Source organism: Chiloscyllium plagiosum, chromosome 4 (genome assembly GCF_004010195.1).
Source record: "Chiloscyllium plagiosum isolate BGI_BamShark_2017 chromosome 4, ASM401019v2, whole genome shotgun sequence".
Taxonomy (NCBI): Eukaryota; Metazoa; Chordata; class Chondrichthyes; order Orectolobiformes; family Hemiscylliidae; genus Chiloscyllium; species Chiloscyllium plagiosum.
In genome coordinates this window covers 103,678,416-103,700,080 of record NC_057713.1, presented here as the reverse complement: position 1 = coordinate 103,700,080, position 21,665 = coordinate 103,678,416, and the positions used below count along the sequence as shown (strand labels likewise).

General features: G+C 41.2%; 1 protein-coding gene across 7 annotated transcripts in view; it reads right to left on the bottom strand.

Annotated features, from left to right (window-relative positions):
- Positions 1-21,665, bottom strand: part of LOC122549286 (calcium/calmodulin-dependent 3',5'-cyclic nucleotide phosphodiesterase 1A-like) — a 650,398-nt gene that overhangs the window by 570,259 nt on the left and 58,474 nt on the right. For all 7 annotated transcript variants that reach the window (XR_006311479.1, XR_006311480.1, XM_043688810.1 and 4 more), the window contains exon 2: positions 7,606-7,656. Coding sequence is in view for 5 of the 7 variants with exons in the window: in XM_043688810.1 (XP_043544745.1) it covers positions 7,606-7,656 (51 nt within the window). In the remaining 2 variants the exon portion in view is untranslated. The remainder of the gene's footprint in view (positions 1-7,605; positions 7,657-21,665) is intronic.

The following is a 21,665-nucleotide window of genomic DNA, read 5'->3' as shown; positions in this document are numbered from 1 at the left end:
TGAGAGGGGAAAGATATAAAAGAGACCTACGGGGCAACTTTTTCACGCTGAGGGTGGTACGTGTATGGAATGAGCTGCCAGAGGATGTGGTGGAGGCTGGTACAATTGCAACATTTAAGAGGCATTTGGATGGGTATATGAATAGGAAGGGTTTGGAGGGATATGGGCCGGTTGCTGGCAAATGGGACTAGATTGGTTTGGGATATCTGGTCGACATGGACGGGTTGGACCGAAGGGTCTGTTTCCATGATGTACATCTCTATGACCCTATGACATATCTCCGCTAAACTTTGAACTTGTGACCTCTAGTAATTGAGTCCCCTACTCTGGGGAAAAGCTTCTTGCTATCCATCCTGTCTGTACCTCTCATGATTTTGTAGACATCAATCAGGTGACTGACTAAGAGGTGGGAACACCTGCTCACCCACACATACATATTTAATTAAGGATATAAAGCAGCTGAAAATCAACTTAGTTTATTTCTCAGACAAAAAGTTTTCAGATAATGTTTCATGAACTGCTCCCAAAAAATTAAATGGACGCTCACCCTCTAACATTGAAAAAAATTATATGCTTGCCCACGTCTATCCAACTGAGAGTTCTAAAAAATATTTTTATAGTTTAGGTTCTGAGAATATTTTAAAGTATACCATTCGGCCTTTCAAGGCTGTTATGTTGTTGAGACATCGACCCCGTCCTGTCTGACCCCGCCACGTTACCCTAATATTCCTTGGTCAATCAAAAATCTATCTAACTCAGCCTGAAATGAATTCAATGGCTCAAACTCTGCTGCTTTCCAGGTAAGAGAATTCCACACTTTGACAACCCTCAAGGACAAATCTCTTGTATGCAATTTTGTCCTGACAGCCTATAGGCCCATGCTGCCATCTGGTGGATTTTAAATGTATTGCGACTCGTGTGAACACCTTAAAACTAAAATTGACATTTGCTTGTATATTTTATCCCATGATGTTTGAATCGACAAAAATAATATTCATGAAAATAGAAGATAGTTACTATGGAAGATGGAAGGGTGATATCTTGTACTCTGCAGTCTATCACTGATAGGAATGCTACAATTCCACTTTCAAACAATTGTAAAATACAGGTACAACAGGACAGAGAAAATCTTCCATTATTCTGCCCCAATCACTGTCATGATACCAATCTCTAAAACCCCTCATACTGCAGCTATGAGACAGATTCCTGCTGCCATAAAACAGTACATTTGAGATATCAAATGTAGTGTCAATTAAAGCTCCGACTATGTTAATAATGTTGATTACAATCGCAATGTGGATGCAACAGAGGCAATGTGGACATTGTAAAAATTAACTGGTTAAATGGAAAAATAAATATACATGCTGCAGGGCACTGTGAAAATCACAGTCAATGGAGAAAATGTTACTCACTGGCAAACACTAATGCCTTCAGCACATATTTGCACCATCATTAAGACTACCTGTCAGAATCTCTGCATTGTTTTCCAACCCTGCTCCTGTCTCAGCTCACTTGCTGCTGATGTCCTCATCTGTCACCTCCCTGCAAAGGTCATTAGCCACAGTTCATGAGAAGCCATTGGCATCTCACTCTGTTCAAGAGATGTAATGATAAAGCAGGAGGGGCATCACTCAATATGAACCATGGGGCAATGCAAAAAGGCATACCTCCACCAATTATTTGTTCCCTCTAGACTTGACCATCTCTTTGAAGGACACAAGACATACTGAGAGAGTAGTTGACAAAATATGTGGCATTGAGGGCTTCAGAAATGGAGGGGCTGAATACAAGCACAAAGAAGTTATGTTGAATGTCATTAAACATCCGTTTAGGACACCATCCTGTACTGGTCACCACAAGGTAGGAAGGACATGAGGGCCCTTGGGAAGGTACACAGATATACTAGGATGGTTCTAAGGATGAGGGTTTTTAACAGCAAAGTCGGGCTGAGTAAACTGGCTGTTCTCCTTGGAAAACAGGAGATTGAGGAGAGATATTCGGGCGACATGGTGGCTCAGTGGTTAGCACTGCTGCCTCACAGCACCAGGTTCAATTCCAGCCTTGGGCGACTGCCTGTGTGGAGTTTGCACATTCTCCCAGTGTCTGCGTGGGTTTCCTCCGGGTGCTCCGGTTTCCTCCCACAGTCTAAAGATGTGCAGGTCAGGTGAATTGGCCATTCTAAATTTCCCGTAGTGTTATGGTGCATTAGTCAGAGGGAAATGAGTCTGGGTGGGTTACTCTTCGGAGGGCTGGTGTGGACTTGTTGGGCTAAAGGGCCTGTTTCCACACTGTAGGGAATCTAATCTAATATGTTAGAGGTCATCAAACTGATAACAGGTTAAGATAGGGTAGACAAAACACAGATGTTCCCATTGGTTGATGAGACAAAGACAAAGGGAAATAACTTAGGTTTTTGGGCAAAACATGGTACAAGCCAAGCAGTGCTCATCACTCGCAAGCTACTGTCTCTTCAGCTTCACTGTAGACAGAACCAGACATCAGGGTCATTGATCCTCATTGTAACAATAGCAACAGCATCCTAGGTGTTGCACTTTAATACGGACAACACTGAGGCAGAACACATTGTGCTTTTTATCCCAATTTCAAGGGATTGTGTGAGGGCCTGGTCTGCAGACATCTTCCACATTACCACCCAATCCTTGTTAAGTGAGAGTACAAAATCTGTGATGATTCCACACACCTCTAGAGACAAACTTTCATTCCCTTTATCAGGTTTCCCAGGGAGCACACGACCATTCAAGGCTGGGAGGTCTACGATAAAACGTTCACATCTGTATTCTCCATTATAGTACAGGAAGTTGGTCTCTCAGATTGCACACTGTCCTACAGAATGGTTTCTAGGCACTTTACCAATTGGTACACATTCTGAAATTTTGAAGGCTAACTGAGAATGGAAGGGTGAAAAGAATTGTTTCCAAAATGCTGGTATATTTCACTATACAACATGTGGCTATCATGTGATGACTGAAACCTACAAAGCAATTGAATCTTAATACCATGCAATGAGCACTGTCTCAATGATCACTACTTTCTGTTTAATGATGAGTAGGAGCTGTGAAATGTAGCTATGTTCTCTGCAAAGTGTAGACGCTGCACTCCTGAAGAGAAATAAACAGTAAATTACTTTAACAAGTTCGGCTTTCCATTCATGGCCTGGTGAATGATTCTACCTGAGACTCAGAATGATCCCACAAAGCCTTGACATTCCCTTTCTCTTTTGCTGTCTTTGTGTCTGTGATAACCTTTCAGCCTCCTACTATTCTTGACATTAAAGCCCCAATTCAACCCAAAAGCATGGTTTTGTCTATTGCCATGCCCTGGTTGGTCACTTAGTCTTTCCCCATTGAGGCCAAAGTGATAGCCCTACCTGTCACAGCTCTCCCTCCTCTCGCAAAGTCTATTAGCTCCCACTTTTCTATCATAAATTGTCCCTTTCTGTACAGTTATTTCCTCAACAACCCAGTCCAAACCCAGATTTGCACAGCACCATGGCACCCTGGGCTGACGTACCTATAATCCCCTTGACTTGAATTGAATGAGCTTCTTGACTGACAGTGGTTCTCCTTGACCCCATTAAGTACACAGTCTTCCTTTAGTTGAAGCACAAGCAGTGTGTTTGTTGGTACATGCTGGTGTTAAATCATGTCACATAGAAACATGTCCAACCCATTGTTCAGTGCTAAAAAGCAATGCAAGCCACTGAGACTGGCAGACTCCAAGGAAGTACAAAGTGAGTGAACACTAAGGAAATAAGCTAAGAATTTAAAGATGTATTCTGCATAGATACATAAACATTGTGCCTGTCCCCTTGTGCAAAGCAACGTGACAAAAGCATGAAAGTGAGAAGTGGCCCTGACTTTCAAAGTGAAGTCCTAAAAGACTGAAATTGCTGAGTCTGTTAGTTTGAAAGAACCCATGAGGATGTGGTGCAGTTGGTGGTTCAATGATGTTCACTCACGTGGATTAAGGGTGGAAAAGGATGATATGCATACAACATGCTCAGACATTATGGTGAAGACAGAGTGGTATGAAGCCCATAGGAGTAAGCAGAGTGTTGTTGACACCAGGAAACCACTCTGACTTAGAGGTCAGGAATTGGTCCAATCTAGTTGTTTTGGGGAAACAGAAGATAAAATCCAGAAATTTAATAAGATGCAAATCAATAGAAACATGGTAATTGCGACTCACTGATGAGAGTCAGAAGTCACCATTTAAACCTTAAGGGGATAATTAGAAATCCTTTCCTTGACATTGATATCTGATATTTCCATCATTGTTGAAATTTCCAACTCTCCCACCATTGCTCTCATCACTCAAAAGGAGAGAAACATTCAGCATTTTTTCCAAAATAGTCAACATGTAACCTGTTCAGGTTGTCAAATTATTTCAGTTTAAGTTTTATGGCAGCTGATGGAACTCAACAAGTTAATTGAAAATAAGACTGGAATTGAAAGCTACTTATCAGAAATCATTACCATGAAACTGATTGTTGTAAAAACCCAACTGATTTGTAAATGTCTTTCAGGGAAAGATGCCATCCTTACCTAGCCTCATCTACATGTTTTCCAACCCACAGCAATGGGGTTGACTCTTTACCCCCCTTCATTCAAGACCCATTTGGAGTCATCGTCTTGCCAAGGATATCCACAGTCCATGAAATAATAAGTTACAAGAAAGAAATAGCAACAGTATAAGTCTCTTCACAAAATGTACAAAGGAAGACGTGGCTATTAAGCAAGAAACAAGAAATTTATGGAAGTAGTGGAACCAAGGAACATTTTGAAGCAATAAGATGCTGTGAAGTCTTTGTGAGAGGTATAGAAGTCTGAATACAATTGAGAGAGAATATTAGAACACATGGGCCCAGAAACTGAGAGATGAGGGATATGATAATGCAATGAGTTGTCAAGAGGGAAAAGAACAATACAGTAAGAGAGTTTTGGTTGGTGTGGGAGAAGGGAAACCATTTTGACTGTGGAAGCCATTTTCTCTGCTTCGAGGAGACATGCTAGTTAATTTGCTGAGGCCATTCACAGGAATTGGCTGTGAAAGCCATTTCCCTGACCGGAGGAAATATGTTAGTTAAGTGACCCGCTAATTGAACTTTCTCACTGACAATGCTGCTGTACCTCCGCACCCACTGATGAGTCCCCAAGAGGTCTCTCTTTCTCTCCATGGGAGCTCAGCTAAAACAATACCCCTGCAGACAAGATGTCACCAAACTATTTAATATTGAAAGCCTCTGACTACTTGCGACTATGAACACGATCAGTTTCAATTAGTCAACTAATCAATGTTGTTAGACCAGTAGTATTGTTAGCCTTTTTAATATTGTTAAACTATCTATCATAGTAAGACTGTATTGTTCTGTAATTAACCATCAGCCATTTGTAACCCTTTATAAACTGTGTACACCTATAGTTGAGGGAAGAGGTTAAGACTCATCAGTGCTGAGTGGTCATTCAGAGGTGAGACTTCATTGACCTCTTCCCCCAATATCGTGAAATAAACAGATTTGTCAATTTCACAAGGTCTGCGTACGAGGTTTATTGGAAACGGGAAATTTCTCCAACAATTGGAGATCATCTCTTGAGAATGGGAATCAAGACCACAACCAGGTTAAAAAGCAGGGATATTTGGAATGATATTTGGAAGTTCCAACGTCTAAATGCCAGGTGACCAGAGATGCTGATTTCCTCTTTTGTTATGATGTTTGAAGGGCAAGGATGTTGAGCCAATGAAAAGCACATTGATAAACCAGTTTCCTAGGTTTTGAAGTATAAATTGGACTTTCCACTTTCCGTTGCATGAGACTTTGACTCCAAAGAGGGAGTGAGGAAATCAAACTAAAGAAAGAAAAATTAAGCAAATCATGAAGAGACCGATGTACGCAGTTTGAGAAGCAAGTTATCATCGCAACTTCAAAGGACATGCGGCAGACAAAATTTCATTGAATAATATTCATCTCCCAACGGCCGTGGCTTGTAGCTATGGGGACCTGCTGTCATGGTGTGCCACACTTGTCTGTTTTGTGTCATCCTCACACAAGCACTCTGCCAGATTCATCATACCCACTATGTCTGGGTCAACACATCTTCCTGCTCCACTCCACTACGCCCTTCAGAAGAGATCTCTACGAGCCTTTCAGCTCTGATCAAATGAGCAAAATATTGACATTTTCTTTTCAGATTGTCACTATTTAGAGTAGATGGTGTCGCACTAGAACATATAGATAGTTTTGTCTTTTTTACTCTTGCAATTATGAGTACATGGAATTTATAGCATTATCTTAACACAGACATTTCAAAAGCTTCCATTTTGTCCAACAGTTTTTAACGTATTGTCCATGTTTCTGAAGCATTCAGAAAAGTGATTGAATATAGCATCTTTTGTACCTTTTGCTCCAAGCTTGAGCATTTTTTGTATTAATGTATCCTTCATCTTCACAAAATTATTTCTGGCCATCTCTAACCTTCTAATTTCTGTGTCAAATCTGCCATCATCCGTTGTCATTTGTCCTAAACAGACAAAGATATTGACGTGTTCCTGCGCAACACCAGCTACTTCAATCCTCGGTTTCTTCTGACGCATTCCTAATAACTGCCATCGTGTTCATACTCAATTCAAAATCTAAAATTCTGAATTTTAATTACTAGTTATATTTCGTGAGGCCTCTGTGACTCTGCCAGTAAAACTGTGTTGTCAGTGTATCTAAAATTTCAATGCTCTTGTCTTTAACGTTTACCCTTGAAAGTACATCCAACGATCGGAATATTTGTTCTATATACAAGTTGAATAATTTTGACTGCAGCACATAACCTTGCTATACACCTCTCTTCACTTAAGATATATCTAACTGTTCCTGTCTAGCCTGATGCTCAATACTTCGTCCCATTGTAGGCTCTGGATAAGTCACACATCTTTACAGTCAATGTAATATTTCAGGAACGCAACCGTTAATTTTTCGTGACAAATATGATCAAACACCTTTTGTGTGGGAATGCTTCTGTTTAGTTCTGCATATTTAATGAAGGTTACAATCACTATTCCCTCCACTTTTGCTACTCCGGGATTAAATCCAGGCTGTATTTCATCAATTTCTGCTTCAAATGTATTACTATTCTCTCCAATTATGAATTTCGTAAGAAAGGAGACACACCCAATTGTGAAGAAATTGGAAAGAAAATAAAGAATGCTTGCAGGGAGGAGAAAGTGAAAAGGTGTAATAGGATGTATGATGACATATTGAAGCTGGAAATAAATCAGAAAATGCGAGTTCCAAACTGGAAGGTGAAATCTTTGACAGGTATAAAGAAATAGATAGCAACAGACACTGTGTGCATGAAAGTTAATGAGAACAGGTATAGAAGAATTAACAACAGAACATCTGCAAGGGTTTGGAGAAATAGAATTCAAAGTGATGCCAGAAAGTTGTGTTTAACTATGTAGCAAATGATACATTTTAAGTGATTGTGACATTCATTATTCATTAAGTTACCAAGAAACGTAAAACACAAGTGTGCAATCATTTCAGAACATTTACCAAAAGAATTAAAATTAAGAACAAAAAAATCTCGTACTTACGTGCAAATCTTTCAACTGGTCGTGGATTCCGATCACTCTTTTCATTAGCAACTGAAAAAAAAAGTTGCAAAGGACTTCTTAGCAAGATCTTTATTGAGTCGTTCATTCACAGATATTGAGTTTCAAAGGGGCAACTTTACTTAGTTATCAACTTTTGGCTCTAAATGATTAACAAATGTGTTTTGGTACTAAAGATTAAAATCAACCGTTCACACACTCTTACTTTCATATTTGAGATCGCACAATCACAAAATAGTTATGTTGGAGAAAGAGGCTATTCAGCCCATAGTGTCTGCACTGGTTCTACTGCCTAATGCCAATCTCCTGCCTTTTCCCCATATCCATACACAACATTTCATTCAAACAATCATCCAGTGTCCCCTTTGAATGTCTCAATTGAACGTGTCTCCCCAACATTGCCAGGCTGAGCATTCCATACCCTCACCATGTGGAAAAAGATTTTACTTACACCACCTTGCTTTGTTTACACACCACTTTAAGTCATGCCTCTCATTCTTTCCCTCACATAAGCAGGAACAGATTCTTCCTATCTACTCTCTCCAGCTCACTCATAACTTTGAAAACTTATAAACTGTCCTCTCAGCCTTCTTCCCTCCAGAGAGACCCAACTTTTTTAATCTATCCGTGTAACTGAAGTTTTTCATTCTCTGAACCATTCTTGCAAATTGCTTTTGCACTCTCTCCAATGCATTCACATCTTTCCTATAATTTAGCATTCACAAGTGCCAATTAAATGTTATAAGTTGACACTTTTGTTGCAAGGTCTCACATAAAGAATATAACAGGCCAGTTGAATGGAGAATAGTGGATGTGTACAATGATAAATGTGACAAGTGAGAAAAATAGAATATGCTCTGAATGAATACAATAGAGACTGATAGCTGAGTACAATGGCCAATGTGACAGATGAGCTCAAGTATATAGAATTTAGCTACTGGGCACATTCAAAAACAGGTACATTAGGGTTCACCAGGGTCATTCAGCTCGTCATTTCAGTAAAGGCTTGGTCTAAATAGGAACAGAAGAGCTGAACTCCAAAGATGAGGTGACCAGCATTCAATCAAGTATGGCATCAGCAAGTCCTTTATAAACTAACATGACCAGGAATCAAGGGACAACTATCAAAGTCATACTGAGCACAAAGGAAGATGGCTGTGGTCTTTGAAGTTCCGTCACATCTCAGCTCCAGGATATTACTGCAGGACACCATCCTGATACAGTCCTAGGCCCAACTATCTTAAACAAGGGTATCAAGGGTTATGGACCCAAGGTAAGCATATGCAGTTCGGCCACAGATCAGCCACGATCTTATTGAGCAGGTTCAATCAGCAGGCTCAAGGGGCTGATTGGTCTACTCCTATTCCTATGTCAATGCACTAATGATTCCTGTAGATGGGAAGCTAGGAAATGTCAGCCCACTATTTAAGAAAGAAGGGAGAAAATAAACAGGGAAAAACAAACCTGTTAGCCTTATGTCAGTAATAGGGAAAATGCTATAATCTAATAAAACAAATTTTGTTTTAACCAGCATCTTATGAACCGGCAAAAATTATATACCTGAAATACTGGAAGTTTACTAAATTATTGCAATCTCCGGGATATGTAAGTAGTCATTTGACGGTTCTCTGCAGGTAAGTTTTATTTAAGGTAAAATTGCATTATTATTTAAGTGAAATATGCTGTAAATAAAGTATAAGACTTATGTATATACTCCCAGCATTTTGTTTCTATCACTCACTGTGTATTTTTACATTGATTATGTGGATCTCTTGATTATCTGGAATATTTAATCAATGGACAGACTCCTGGTCCCATAGGTGCCGGGTAATAAAATGTTTTCTGTGTAAGAATGGGCTAAACGAATACTTGGATAATAATGACCTGATTGAGCAAGTCAGGATGGATTTGCAAATGGGAAATAGTATTTGGTGAGCTGAGAGTGTTTTGAGAATATTACTAACAGAAATGAATTTGATGGATATAGTATACTTGAATTTTAAAAGGCTTTTGTTGAAGTCCCTCATTGGAGGTTGGTTAAAAAGATTAAAGTGCATGGAATAGGAGATAATGTGCAAGGATTAAGGATTGGCTAACAAGCAGAAAATACAGTAGAAATAAGTAGGTCATCCTCACATTATCAGGCTGTGACTTATCAGTGCTTATACCCCAGCTGTTCACAATATAGGAATGAATTGGATGTGGAGACCAACTGTAATATTCCAAGTTCATGGATCACACAAAGATAAGTGGGAATGTGTGCTATAAGGAAGATGTAAAGTAGCCAACCATACGCAAGGAAACCTCCTGTTGATTACCACGTACCATCATCCCTTGGCTGAGGGGGAAAATACACTTTTTCTCGTCCTCACCAATCTACCGGCTACAGATGCATCTGTACATTCTGGTATCGATAGGTGTTCCAGTGGAAACTAATTCCCATTGTCACTTTGGGAATCCACTCCATCATGTTGTCAGACACTATCAACAGTCTAAATCCGACATCAAATAAATCGAGCAAGTCACTGAGGCACTGTGAGCTATCAGTAGCAGCAGATTTGTACTCCAACATAATTTGCAACCTCAAGGCCCAGCATATCCTCCACTGTCCCATTACCATTCAGCCAGAGGACCAACCTGGTAAAATGATGGAGGGCTTCTAGGAGCTGCACCAGCCGTACCTACAAATGAGGTATCAAGCTGGTGAACCTACAAGGCACTACTTACGAGCCAAATAGCAAAAGCAGCAAGAAGAGAGCTGAGTAATTCCACAACCAATAGAACAGGTCTAAGCTCTGTAGTCCTGCCATATCCAGGCATATGGTAATTTAGGTAATAGAGAGTTTGGCCTCTCATATCCAATGTCAGTTATCAAGCATCAATTCAGTTATCAAATTCACCAAAGATCCTCAGACAGCACCTTCCAAACCCACAACCACTTCCATCTAGAAGTACAGATACATTGAAACACCACCACCTTTAAGTTCCCCTCCAAGCCAGTCACATTCCTGACTTAGGAATATATCGTCATTGCTGGGTCAAAATTCTGACATTCCCTCCATGACAGCATTGTGGGTCAATCTACAGCAAATGGACTGCAGCCATTCAAGAAGGCAGCTCACCACCACCTTCTCAAGGGCAATTAGGAGCAGGCAATAAATGCTGGCCAGCCAGCAATGCCCACATCCCATAAATCAATTTTAAAAGCATCTAACTGTTCTAATCCCATTTTCCAGCCCTTGGTCCAAAGCCTGGGTGTTTCAATTGCTTATTTGAATACATCTTAAATGCCTTGAGAGTTCCTGCGTCTACTACCCTTATAGGCAATGAGATCCAGACTTCTGGGTGAAAAATATTTTCCTTAAGTCCCTCTAAACCTTCCTGCTCCTTACCTTAAATGTGTGCCCCCTAATTATTGACCCTCAACGAAGGGTAAGGTTTCATCCTAACTGCTCTATCTATGCCCCTCACAAATTTGTACACCTCCATCAGCTTCATCCCCTCAGCCTTCTCTGCTCTAAAGAAAACAATGGCAGACTATCTACTTCCGCATCATAGCTGAATTGCACCAGTTTGGGGCAAAATCCTGGACAATCACCGCTACACCCTCTCAAGTACAATCACATCCTTCCTAAAGTGTAGTAATCAGAACTGCACATAGTATCCAGCTGGGGCCTAACTAATATGTTATATAGCTCCATCATTACCTTACATTAAAAGCCTTGACTACAATGTCCCACATGCCTCCTTAACTACTTTATCTATCTGCCCTGCTGCTTTCAAGGATCTATGAACATGCATAACAAATCTCTCAGTATTTCCAAGGGTCCTATCATTTCAATATGTACTCCCTTGTCTTAGTGGTCCTTCAAAAATGCATCAACTTATATTTTTCTGGATTAAATTCCTTTGCCATTGTTCAGCCAATCCAACCAACCTGTCTATATCATTCTGTGGTCTAAAACTTTCCTCTTTGCTATTTACCACATTACCAGGTTTCGCGTGAACTGTGAACTGACTAATTATACCTCATACTTTATGCACACAACAAATGGCAAGGTACCCAGCACCAAACCTCTGACACCAATGGACACACGCTTCTAGTTATAACAACACTTTTTGAGCATGACCTTCTGTTTCTTGCTACTTAGCCAATTTTGGATTAAATTTACCAAATTGCCCTGGATCCCATGGGCTCTTAGCTTCTAAACCAATCTGCCACACAAAATCTTGTCAAAAGCTTTACTCAAGTCCATCAATTGCCCGACTCTCATCTAGAGAAATTCATAGAAAATTCAAGCAAATTTGTTGACATTATCTCCCCCTGACAAAAACAGGCTGACTATCTTTGATTCTTTTATGCCTCTTCAAATAGAGATTAATTCTGCCCCTCAGATTTTTTTCCGATAGTTTTCTCTACCACTGATGGTAGTTGACTTGCTGGCCTGTAGTTTCCTGGTTTATCTCTCCCACCCTCCTTGAGTAATGGTACCACATTAGCTATCCTCCTGTGGACAGAGAAAATTTAAAAATTAATGTCAGAACCCCTGTAATCTCCACCCTTACCTTTCGCAAAAGTCTGGTACACATCAGGGCCTTGGAACTCATCCACTTTCAAGACCACATCAACCACTGATATCTCCTTCCTCAAAGCTGGTTTGTTCTAGTATATCACAGTTCCTAGCCCTCATTTCTATCCCCAGACTGTCCTTCTCTATAGTGAATATAGATGCAAAGTACCAGTTTAAACCCTCAGCTCTAGATGGAGATTGCCACTTTGATCCCAAATGGATCTTTCTCTTTCCCTGCTTATTCTCTTGCCACTAAGCTATAGATGTCTTTGAAATGTTCTTAATATTATCTGCCAATTTTTTCATGACCTGCCTTTACTCTCCAAATTTCTGTTAAACAATCCTCTGTACACCCTCTTCACCCGCAGGATAATCGCTGTCCTAGGCCTTAGGTCCCTACCATGAGCTTGCTTTCTTTTATCATTCAATTCTGTACATCCCTGGACATCCAAGATTCTCTAGTCCCACCCTTCACCTTCTACATTGGACTACATTGGCCCTATATTCTCACCGTAATTATTTTGAATATTGCCCACTCCTCTGAAGTGGATTTTCTTGAAATTAGCTGCTTGGGTGGTTGATTGATATAACCAGTAGGTCCAGATGATGACAAATAGCTAAGAGCTTGACTTGGTCAAACCAATACGGGCTACGAATGGTTCAGGGGTGAAAGCTGCACCGAGTGAAGCAAATTGGGCTGAACTGCAAGCTCAAGCAATTACATAAGAAAGGTATCAAAAACCTTTATGTTTCCTATTTCTCTTTGGTCCTTATCAAAAGGTCATCAACCTGAAATTCTAACTTGGTTTCTTGCAACAAATTATGCCAGACCTGCTGGTTTTTATCCGTGTTATGTTCTCATGCAATGTTTCCAACATTTACAGTATTTTCCCTTTGCGTTTGAGTACAGTGGAGTGCAACAGGAGAATACAGCTATGGGGTTGAAGTAGGTGAAGTTTGAAATAGCAATGATAAAACAGAAGGTGAATCCATAGCAAAACCATCCTAAGCCAATTCACAAGAGCGTTATCAAACAAAAATTGGCTGTGAGCTACATAAGGATTGATGATGAAAAGCACAATCAAATAAGTTGGTTTTGAGAAGCATTTTGGAGGTGGACAGCAGGGTCAATAGATGCAAAGATCTAGGGAAGGAATTCCAGACCTTAGTGGCACAACTACCAATGATAGAGCAACTAACATCTGGGGTGTCCAAGAAATCACAATTATAGGTGTACGGTGTTTCAGATGGTGGTGAGGCTGTTGCAGTTGAGAAAGCATGAAGCTGGGAAGGAATTTGAAAACAAGAATGAAAATTTTAACATCAAGATGTAGCTTAACCATGAGTTAGACACGATGGGTGAAAGGGTCTTCCTGTGAATTAGGACATGGCAGCAAAGGTTCGGGTGACGTCAACTTAACAGCAGGCACACCATTAAAGAGAAGTTAGAATAGTCTCACCTAAAGATAACAAAGGCATTTATGCCAATTTCAGTGAAAGAATTGTAGCAGAGGCAGAGTCACCAATTAACCAAAGGTAGGAGTAAGCAGTCTTAGTGATGGCGCACGTACGTAGCTGGAAGTTCACTTTGAGATCAAACATGATGCCAAAGTTGTAAAGAGTCTGGCTCAGCCTCTGTCAATTGCCACTACAGGATGAAATCAGATCAGAGTTTGTGGCAGAGACTCAATCTTCTTAATGTTTCATTTGAGGAGGTTTCTGCTTATCCTGTACAGGATGATGAGTAATTAATCTGATGATTTAGAGACAGTGGAGGAATTGAGATAATTGGTGGTGAGATAGAACAAGGTGTTGTCAGCATACAGTTCATATATGACTGCTTTCATCAGAATCATCTGAGACACCTTAGGTAAATTCAATTCAGCATAGATAGTCCAAGTTACTGGTCCCATTTGGAATGTGTTTGGTTAGTTCAGTTGGCTGGACGGCTGATTTGTAATTGCAGAGTGATGCTAACAGCCTACATTCAATGCCTGCACTGGTAGAGGTCATTAGTAAGGTTCCACATTCTTGACCTTGCACTGCCTGAGACATGGTGACCTTCAGGTTTAATCAACACCAGTCATCTGTCTCTAATGAGAGAGCAGCCCTTTATTCATCTGGGACTATGGTGACTTACCTGTTAGAATACTACTTGGGGAAAGATGCCTGCATTAAGTCTTCAGCAGAAGTTGGCTCAATATTGACAACAGTAAAGGTTTACTACATACAAAAACAGAATCTGCTGCAAGAAACTCAACAGGTCTAGCAGCATCTATGGAGAGGAAAAACAGTTAATATTTCAAGTTGTGAATTTTCATCAAAAGAGAAGGACTATTAGGTTGACATAGATAGAAAGAGGGATAGGGGTATAAGGCAGGATTTCAGGGAGGTAGGATGAAGGCTGAGAGCTAGAACAAACAGAGATGTTATCTCTGGTATGTTACCCGTGCCACGTGATAGCGAGGCAAGGAATAGGGAGAGATATCAGCTGAACACGTACATGGCTGAAGGATGGTGCAGGAGAGAGGGTTTCAGGTACTTGGATAATTGGGGCTCAATCTGGGGAAAGTGGGACCTGTACAAGCAGGTTGGTCTTCACTTGAACCAGAGGGGTACTAATATCCTGGGTGGGAAATTTGCTGGTGGGTTTAAACTAGTTCAGCAGGGGGATGGGAACCGGAGGTGTAGTTGCAGTGCACAGGAGAATGAGCATAGGGAGGACAGGGAGAGGATTTCACGGTCACAGGAATGTGCTGGCAGATAACAATCTGGTTTGAAGTGTGTCTACTTCAACGCCAGAAGTATCCGAAATAAGGTAGGTGAGCTTGCAGCATGGATAGGTACATGGGACTTCGATGTTGTGGCCATTTCGGAGACATGGATAGAACAGGGTGAGAAATGGGTGTTGCAGAGATTGCCTGTCCTTGATAGGTATGTCCCTGTCAGGCAGGGAGGAAGTGATAAGGTAAGGGAACCATGCTTTACTACAGAAATTGCATCTCTTATTAAGCAGAAGAAGGAAGTTTTTGTGTTAATAAGCCAAGATGGTTCAGATGAGGTGATGGAGAGTTACAGATCAGCTAGGAAGGATTTAAAGAGAGAGTTAAGAAGAGCAAAGAGAGGACACTAGCAGTCTTTAGCAAATAGAATAAAGGACAACCCTAAAGCTTTCTATAGGTACGTGAGGAATAAAAGGATGACTAGGATAGGAATAGGGCCAGTCAAAGACAGAAGTGGGAAGTTGAGCGTGGACCCTGTGGAGATCGAAGAGGTGCTAAATGAACATTCTCATTGGTTTTCACTCAGGAAAAGGAGAATATTGTAGAGGAGAAGAATGAGATACAAGAGATTAGACTCGAAAGGATCAAGGTTAGTTACGATGAGTTGTTATCAAGTCTAGAAGGAGTGAAAGTAGACAAATCCCCTGGGCCAGATGGGATTTATCTGAGTATTCTCTGGCAAGCTAGGAAGAAGATAGCAGAGCCATGGTCAACAGGTTTGGTACCTGAGGACTGGAGGATTGCAAATGTTGTGCCTTTGTTCAAGAAGGGCAGTCGAGATGACCCAGGTAATTATAGAACAGTGAGCCTTACTTTTGTTGTAGGAAAGGTTTTGGAAAGGATTATAAGAGATAGGATTTATAATCATCGAGCAAGCAACAATTTGATTTCAGATAGTCAACATGGTTTCGTCAAGGGCAGGTCATGTCTCACGAACCTCATTGAGTTTTTTGAGAAGGTGACCAAGCATGTAGATTACGTGGGGTATAGGGCAGTTGAAGTGGTATATTGTACATGGACTTCTGTGAAGCCTTTGATAAGGTTCCACATGGTAGGCTGTTGGAGAAAGTGCAGAGGCATGGGATCGAGGGTGATTTAGCAGTTTGGGTTAGAAACTGGCTTTCTGAAAGAAGGCAGCAAGTGGTGGTTGATGGAAAGTATTCAGCCTGGTGTCTGGTTACTAGTGATGTGCCACAAGGATCTGTTTTGGGACCACTACTGTTTGTCATTTTCATAAATGACTTAGACACAGGCATAGTTGGATGGATTAGTAAATTTGCAGATGACACTAAAGTCGGTGGAGCAGTGGACAGTTTAACTGGGTGGAGAGTCATAGAGTCATAGAGATGTACAGCATGGAAACAGACCTTTCGGTCCAACTTGTCCATGCCGACCAGATATCCCAACCCAATCCAGTCCCACTTGCCAGCACCTGGCCCATATCCCTCCAAACCCTTTCTATTCATATACCCATCCAAATGCCTTTTAAATGGTGCAATTGTACCAGCCTCCACCACTTCCTCTGGCATCTCATTCTATACACAAAGCACCCTCTGTGTGAAAACGTTGCCCCTTAGGTTTCTTTTATATATTCCCTCTCACCCTAAAACCTATGCCCTCGCGTTCTGGACTCCCCGACATTAGGGAAAAGACTTTGTATATTTACCCTATCTATGCCCCTCATAATTTTTGAAACCTCCATAAGGTCACCCCTCAGCCTCCGAAACTCCAGGGAAAACAACCCCAGCCTGTTCAGCCTCTCCCTATTGCTCAAATCTTCCAACTCTGGCAACATCCTTGTAAATCTTTTCTGAACCTTTTCAAGTTTCACAACATCTTTCTGATAGGAAGGAGATCAGAATTGCACACAACATACAACAGTGGCCTAACCAATGACCTGTACAGCCACAATGTGACTTCCCAACTCCTGTACTCAATACTCTGACCAATAAAGGAAAGCATACCAAACACCTTCTTCACTTTCCTATCTACCTGCAACTCCACTTTCAAGGAGCTATGAACCTACACACCAAGGTCTCTTTATTCATCAACACTCCCTAGGACCTTACCATTAAGTGTAGAAGTCCTGCTAGGATTTACTTTCCCAAAATGTAGCACCTCTAAATTTATCTGAATTAAACTCCATCTGCCACTTCTCAGCCCATTGGTCCATCTGGTCCAGATCCTATTGTAATCTGAGGTAACCTTCTTTGCTGTCCACCACACCACCAATGTTGGTGTCATTTGTAAACTGACTAACCATGCCTCTTATGCTCGCATCCAATAGTCACAGGTGAGGTGCTGGAAGACTAGAGATTGGCTAACGTGGTGCCACTGTTTAAGAAGGGCGGTAAAGACAAGTCAGGGTACTATAGACCGGTGAGCCTGACCTCGGTGGTGGGCAAATTGTTGGAGGGAATCCTGAGAGACAGGATGTACGCGTATTTGGAAAGGCAAGGATTGATTAGGGATAGTCAACATGGCTTTTTGCGTGGGAAATCATGTCTCACAAATTTGATTGAGTTTGTTGAAGAAGTAACAAAGAGGATTGATGAGGGCAGAGCAGTAGATGTGATCTATATGGACTTCAGTAAGGCGTTTGACAAGGTTCCCCATGGGAGACTGGTGAGCAAGGTTAGATCTCATGGAATACAGGGAGGACTAGCCATGTGCATACAGAACTGGCTCAAAGGTAGAAGACAGAGGGTGGTGTTGGAGGGTTGTTTTTCAAACTGGAGGCCTGTGACCAGTGGAGTGCCACAAGGATTGGTGCTGGGTCTGGCAAATGGAGTTCAATGCAGCTAAATGTGAGCTGATTCACTTTTGGAAGGATAACAAGAAGGCAGAGTCCTGGGTCAAAAGAAAGATGCTTGGTAGTGTGGATGTGCAGAGGGATCTTGGAGTCCATATACATAGATCCCTTAAAGTTGCCACCCAGGTGGAGAGTGCTGTTAAGAAGGCATATGGTGTGTTAGGTTTTGTTGGTAGAGGGATTGAGTTCCGGAGCCGCAATATCATGCTGCAACTATACCAATCACTAGTGCAGCCGCACTTGGAATATTGTATAGAGTTCTGGTCGCCATATTTCGGGAAGGATGAGGAAGCATTGGAAAAAGTGCAGAGGAGATTTAACCAGGATGTTTCCTGGTGTGGAGGGAAGATCTTATGAGGAAAGGCTGAGAGACTTGCGTCTATTCTCATTGGAAAGAAGGCGGCTAAGAGGGGATTTGATAGAGACATACAAGACGATCAGAGGATTAGATAGGGTAGACAGTGCAAGTCTTTTTCCTAGGATGATGACGTCAGCTTGTACGAGGGGACATAACTAAAAATTGAGGGGTGATAGATTTAAGACAGATGTCAGAGGCAGGTTCTTTACACAGAGTGTGGTAAGGGCATGGAATGCCCTATCTGCCAATGTAGTTAATTCAGCCACATTGGGGAGATTTAAACAATCCTTGGATAAGCACATGGATGATGGATGGGATAGTATAGGGGAACGAGCTGAGAATAGTCCACAGGTCGGCGGAACATTGAGTGCTGAAGGGCCTGTTCTGTGTTGTATTGTTCTACGTTCTATGTTCTATGTTGTACTTAAATTGCTATTCACATTATCTGAGATACACATTAGTTTCACAAGAAACTATCAATTTCAAGGTGAACTTAATTGTAAGCTTTCATTATTGTCACTTCCACGAACTCAAGCATTTAGACTTGAAACAACAAATGGTTAGCTCTTCTCAAGAACAGTCCTTTCTATCCTGAAGGGCAGCACTGTCAGTGGCTTTGGTCACTTTAGGACATCTGACACTCCCCAAAGACATTGTTCCCTCCCTGCAGGAACCAACAGGAGAAACAAGTAGTTCTGCTCTGTACTCACCCCCACCATTGCCACTTGCTGTCAGAGGCCCCACTAAAATGTGTAACCTCACAGATTCCTTTCAGACACTGATACTGAGGAGCAGCATATCTATATGAAAGACAGGAAAAGGCTAAGAACAGTTCTTGCAAGATCAACAAGGGAAATATTGCAATTTACAAACAGAAGGAGGTCAAGTTGCCTATTACCCTGTTCTGTCATTCACCAACATTAGGGGTATCAATGTACAAGCAGAAAAAGACATAGAAAATCATTTACAGTTCAAAATTAGATAGGTAAAAATGAAACCAGGAGTCCAGGTAAGCTGCATAATGACGAGGCAACATTGGAGGAAAATGATGTGATCAACTGTGTCAACGATTGTGATAGGTCAATTGGACAAGGGTAGACTGTTTAATTTTTTCGTACAACACCAGGTTATAGTCCAATAGGTTTAATTGGAAGCACTAGCTTTCGGAGCGCTGCGTCTTCATCAGGTGGTTGTAAAGGATAAAGGAGCAGCGCTCCGAAAGCTAGTGCTTCCAATTAAACCTATTGGACTATAACCTGGTGTTGTGTGATCTTTAACTTTGTACACCCCAGTCCAACACCGGCATCTCCAAATCATAATTTTGTCATCGTCATATGAGGATACCATTTATGATTTTAATAACACCTGTTTCAGTACAGTAGTAGGGCTGGAAACCTAACTCACATAGATTTCAGGGAAGGGGAAGACATAGATTTCGGAGACAACAACATATTTCAAGCACTCTTCAGCCTTCCAAACTCAACATTGAGTTCAACAATTTCAGATTATGAACCCTGATTACCCAGGTGAAAGTGAAGTGGATTGATTTTTGTAAGAACAGAAGGAACAAGGTTTGGTTTACTGATGGAAACAATGGCGATGACATATTTGAAGGGGCAGGTCAGCACCTGTGGAGGGAAATTCATTAACAGTATCAGCTAACATGGGAGTTAGGAAGGGAAGTGGGCTAGTCAGCAATATGATAGGATTTGAGTTAACAGGATGTGGGTCTGATGAACAAGATGAATTGGATTAGTGGGAGAGGGAGAAGAGAAGCTCGATAACAATGTAATTTCAGGCATGTGCTGGAAGGGGTGGGATGATATGGTGTGAAGCCTAAGGGAAATTTGGCCAGGAGAGCTAGGGAAAGGGGTCATTGTTCAATTTTTGTGACAGTTAAGTCCACAGGTACTTCCACCTTTGCTGTTGGAAATGAGGATGGATGAAAGAAGTGATTAAGACTGCTTGAAGTAGAGTAAAGCAGGAGGTTATCATCTTTCCATTTCAGATGACCCAGGAATAGTGTGCGATTTTGACAGATTTATTGCCTATCCTAGTTGTCCTTGAGAAGGTGGAGGTGAGCTGCCCTCTTGAACCACTGCAGTCCATGTGCAGAAGGTAGACACACAATGTTGTTAGGGAGGGAATTCCAAGACTTTGACCCAGTCACAGTGAAGGAATGACAATATATTTCCAAGTCAGGATGGTGAGTGGCTTGGAAGGGAACTTGCAGTTGGTGTTCCCATGAATGTGCTGCCCTTGTCCTTCTGGATACTAATGGTTATGAATTTGGAGGATGTGGTCTAAGGAGCCTTCGTGAATTAGTTCTTTACTTGTTGCAACCAGTTATGGCAGTAAATCAATTGTCCATCTGATCCATCCAAGTCTTCAACCTAGGAATTTAAGAGAGAGAGAGAGAGAGAGCTGAGGAAGGTACCAAGGTAACAACCAAGGCAAGAGAAACCGATAGTTTTTACTGAGAATCAGGCATCAGAAGTGGAGGTGAAGAGTATTTGTGCAAATTGGTCACTATAAAATGGTTCACATTGGTCCAAAGCTCTAGACTACCTTGGATGTGAGTGGGATGGGCAGGGCTGAGGTTGTCAGAGCTCAAACTGATTCTAAACGGAAATAAAGAGGAATTGTGTTTCAATGGACTGTCCTCCGCTTTGCTTTGGTTTCATGTCAAGCCTCAACTCCAGATTTCGGCTGGACTTAGATGATAACTGCAATGTCAGTGGAATCTCAAATCTGTTGATCAATTATGCAGCTCACCCTTTCTGAGACTTATAGAATCCCAGTGTGATTTGTTTTTCAAAGTAGATCATGTTTATTCATGACATATGAGTGGTCGAAAGGGTAAGGTGATTTTTTAGAATGCAAATGATGCCATTGAGTGCCCAATTTTAAGATGTTAAATTGGTTCAGTCTACCATCAGGCAACTATGCTTGAGTGAGACATAGAATGAGTGAGTAGCCAATTAGGTTGAAGTGGGAATTCAGGGAAAGTGGTGCTTTAGAAATGTTTATTGCATTTAATAAATGTATTAAACATTTGTCATATATATCAGCAATTCTAATTTTTTAATGTTTCCATAGTTTACTCATTTAAGACCAAGTAAAATAAAGTTAATATAAAATTAACCAAAGTAAATAAAACAAAGAACTACAGATACTGAAGATCTGGAACAAAAATGGAAAGTACTGGAGAAACTCATAGGTCTGGCAACATCTATAGAGAAAAAAACTCCAGTTTTCCTCTTGACAGATGCTCGTAGACCTGCTGAATTTCTTCAGCAATTTTCCGCTTTTGTTTCAAATTGAAATAAAGTTAAGTGAAGTAAAGTTAAAGCATGGCAGAGCAGTTTAGTCCAATGGAATGCATTGCCCCTTGTTTGCTGGTAGTTTTCGATGCTACCTGGATGGTCTCATTGGCAGTAAGCATCTACAGAAATCTCAGCTCCAGGTTTCAGAGTTCAAGCGATGGCTGAATTCACTGTGAGTCAACCATGAGATTG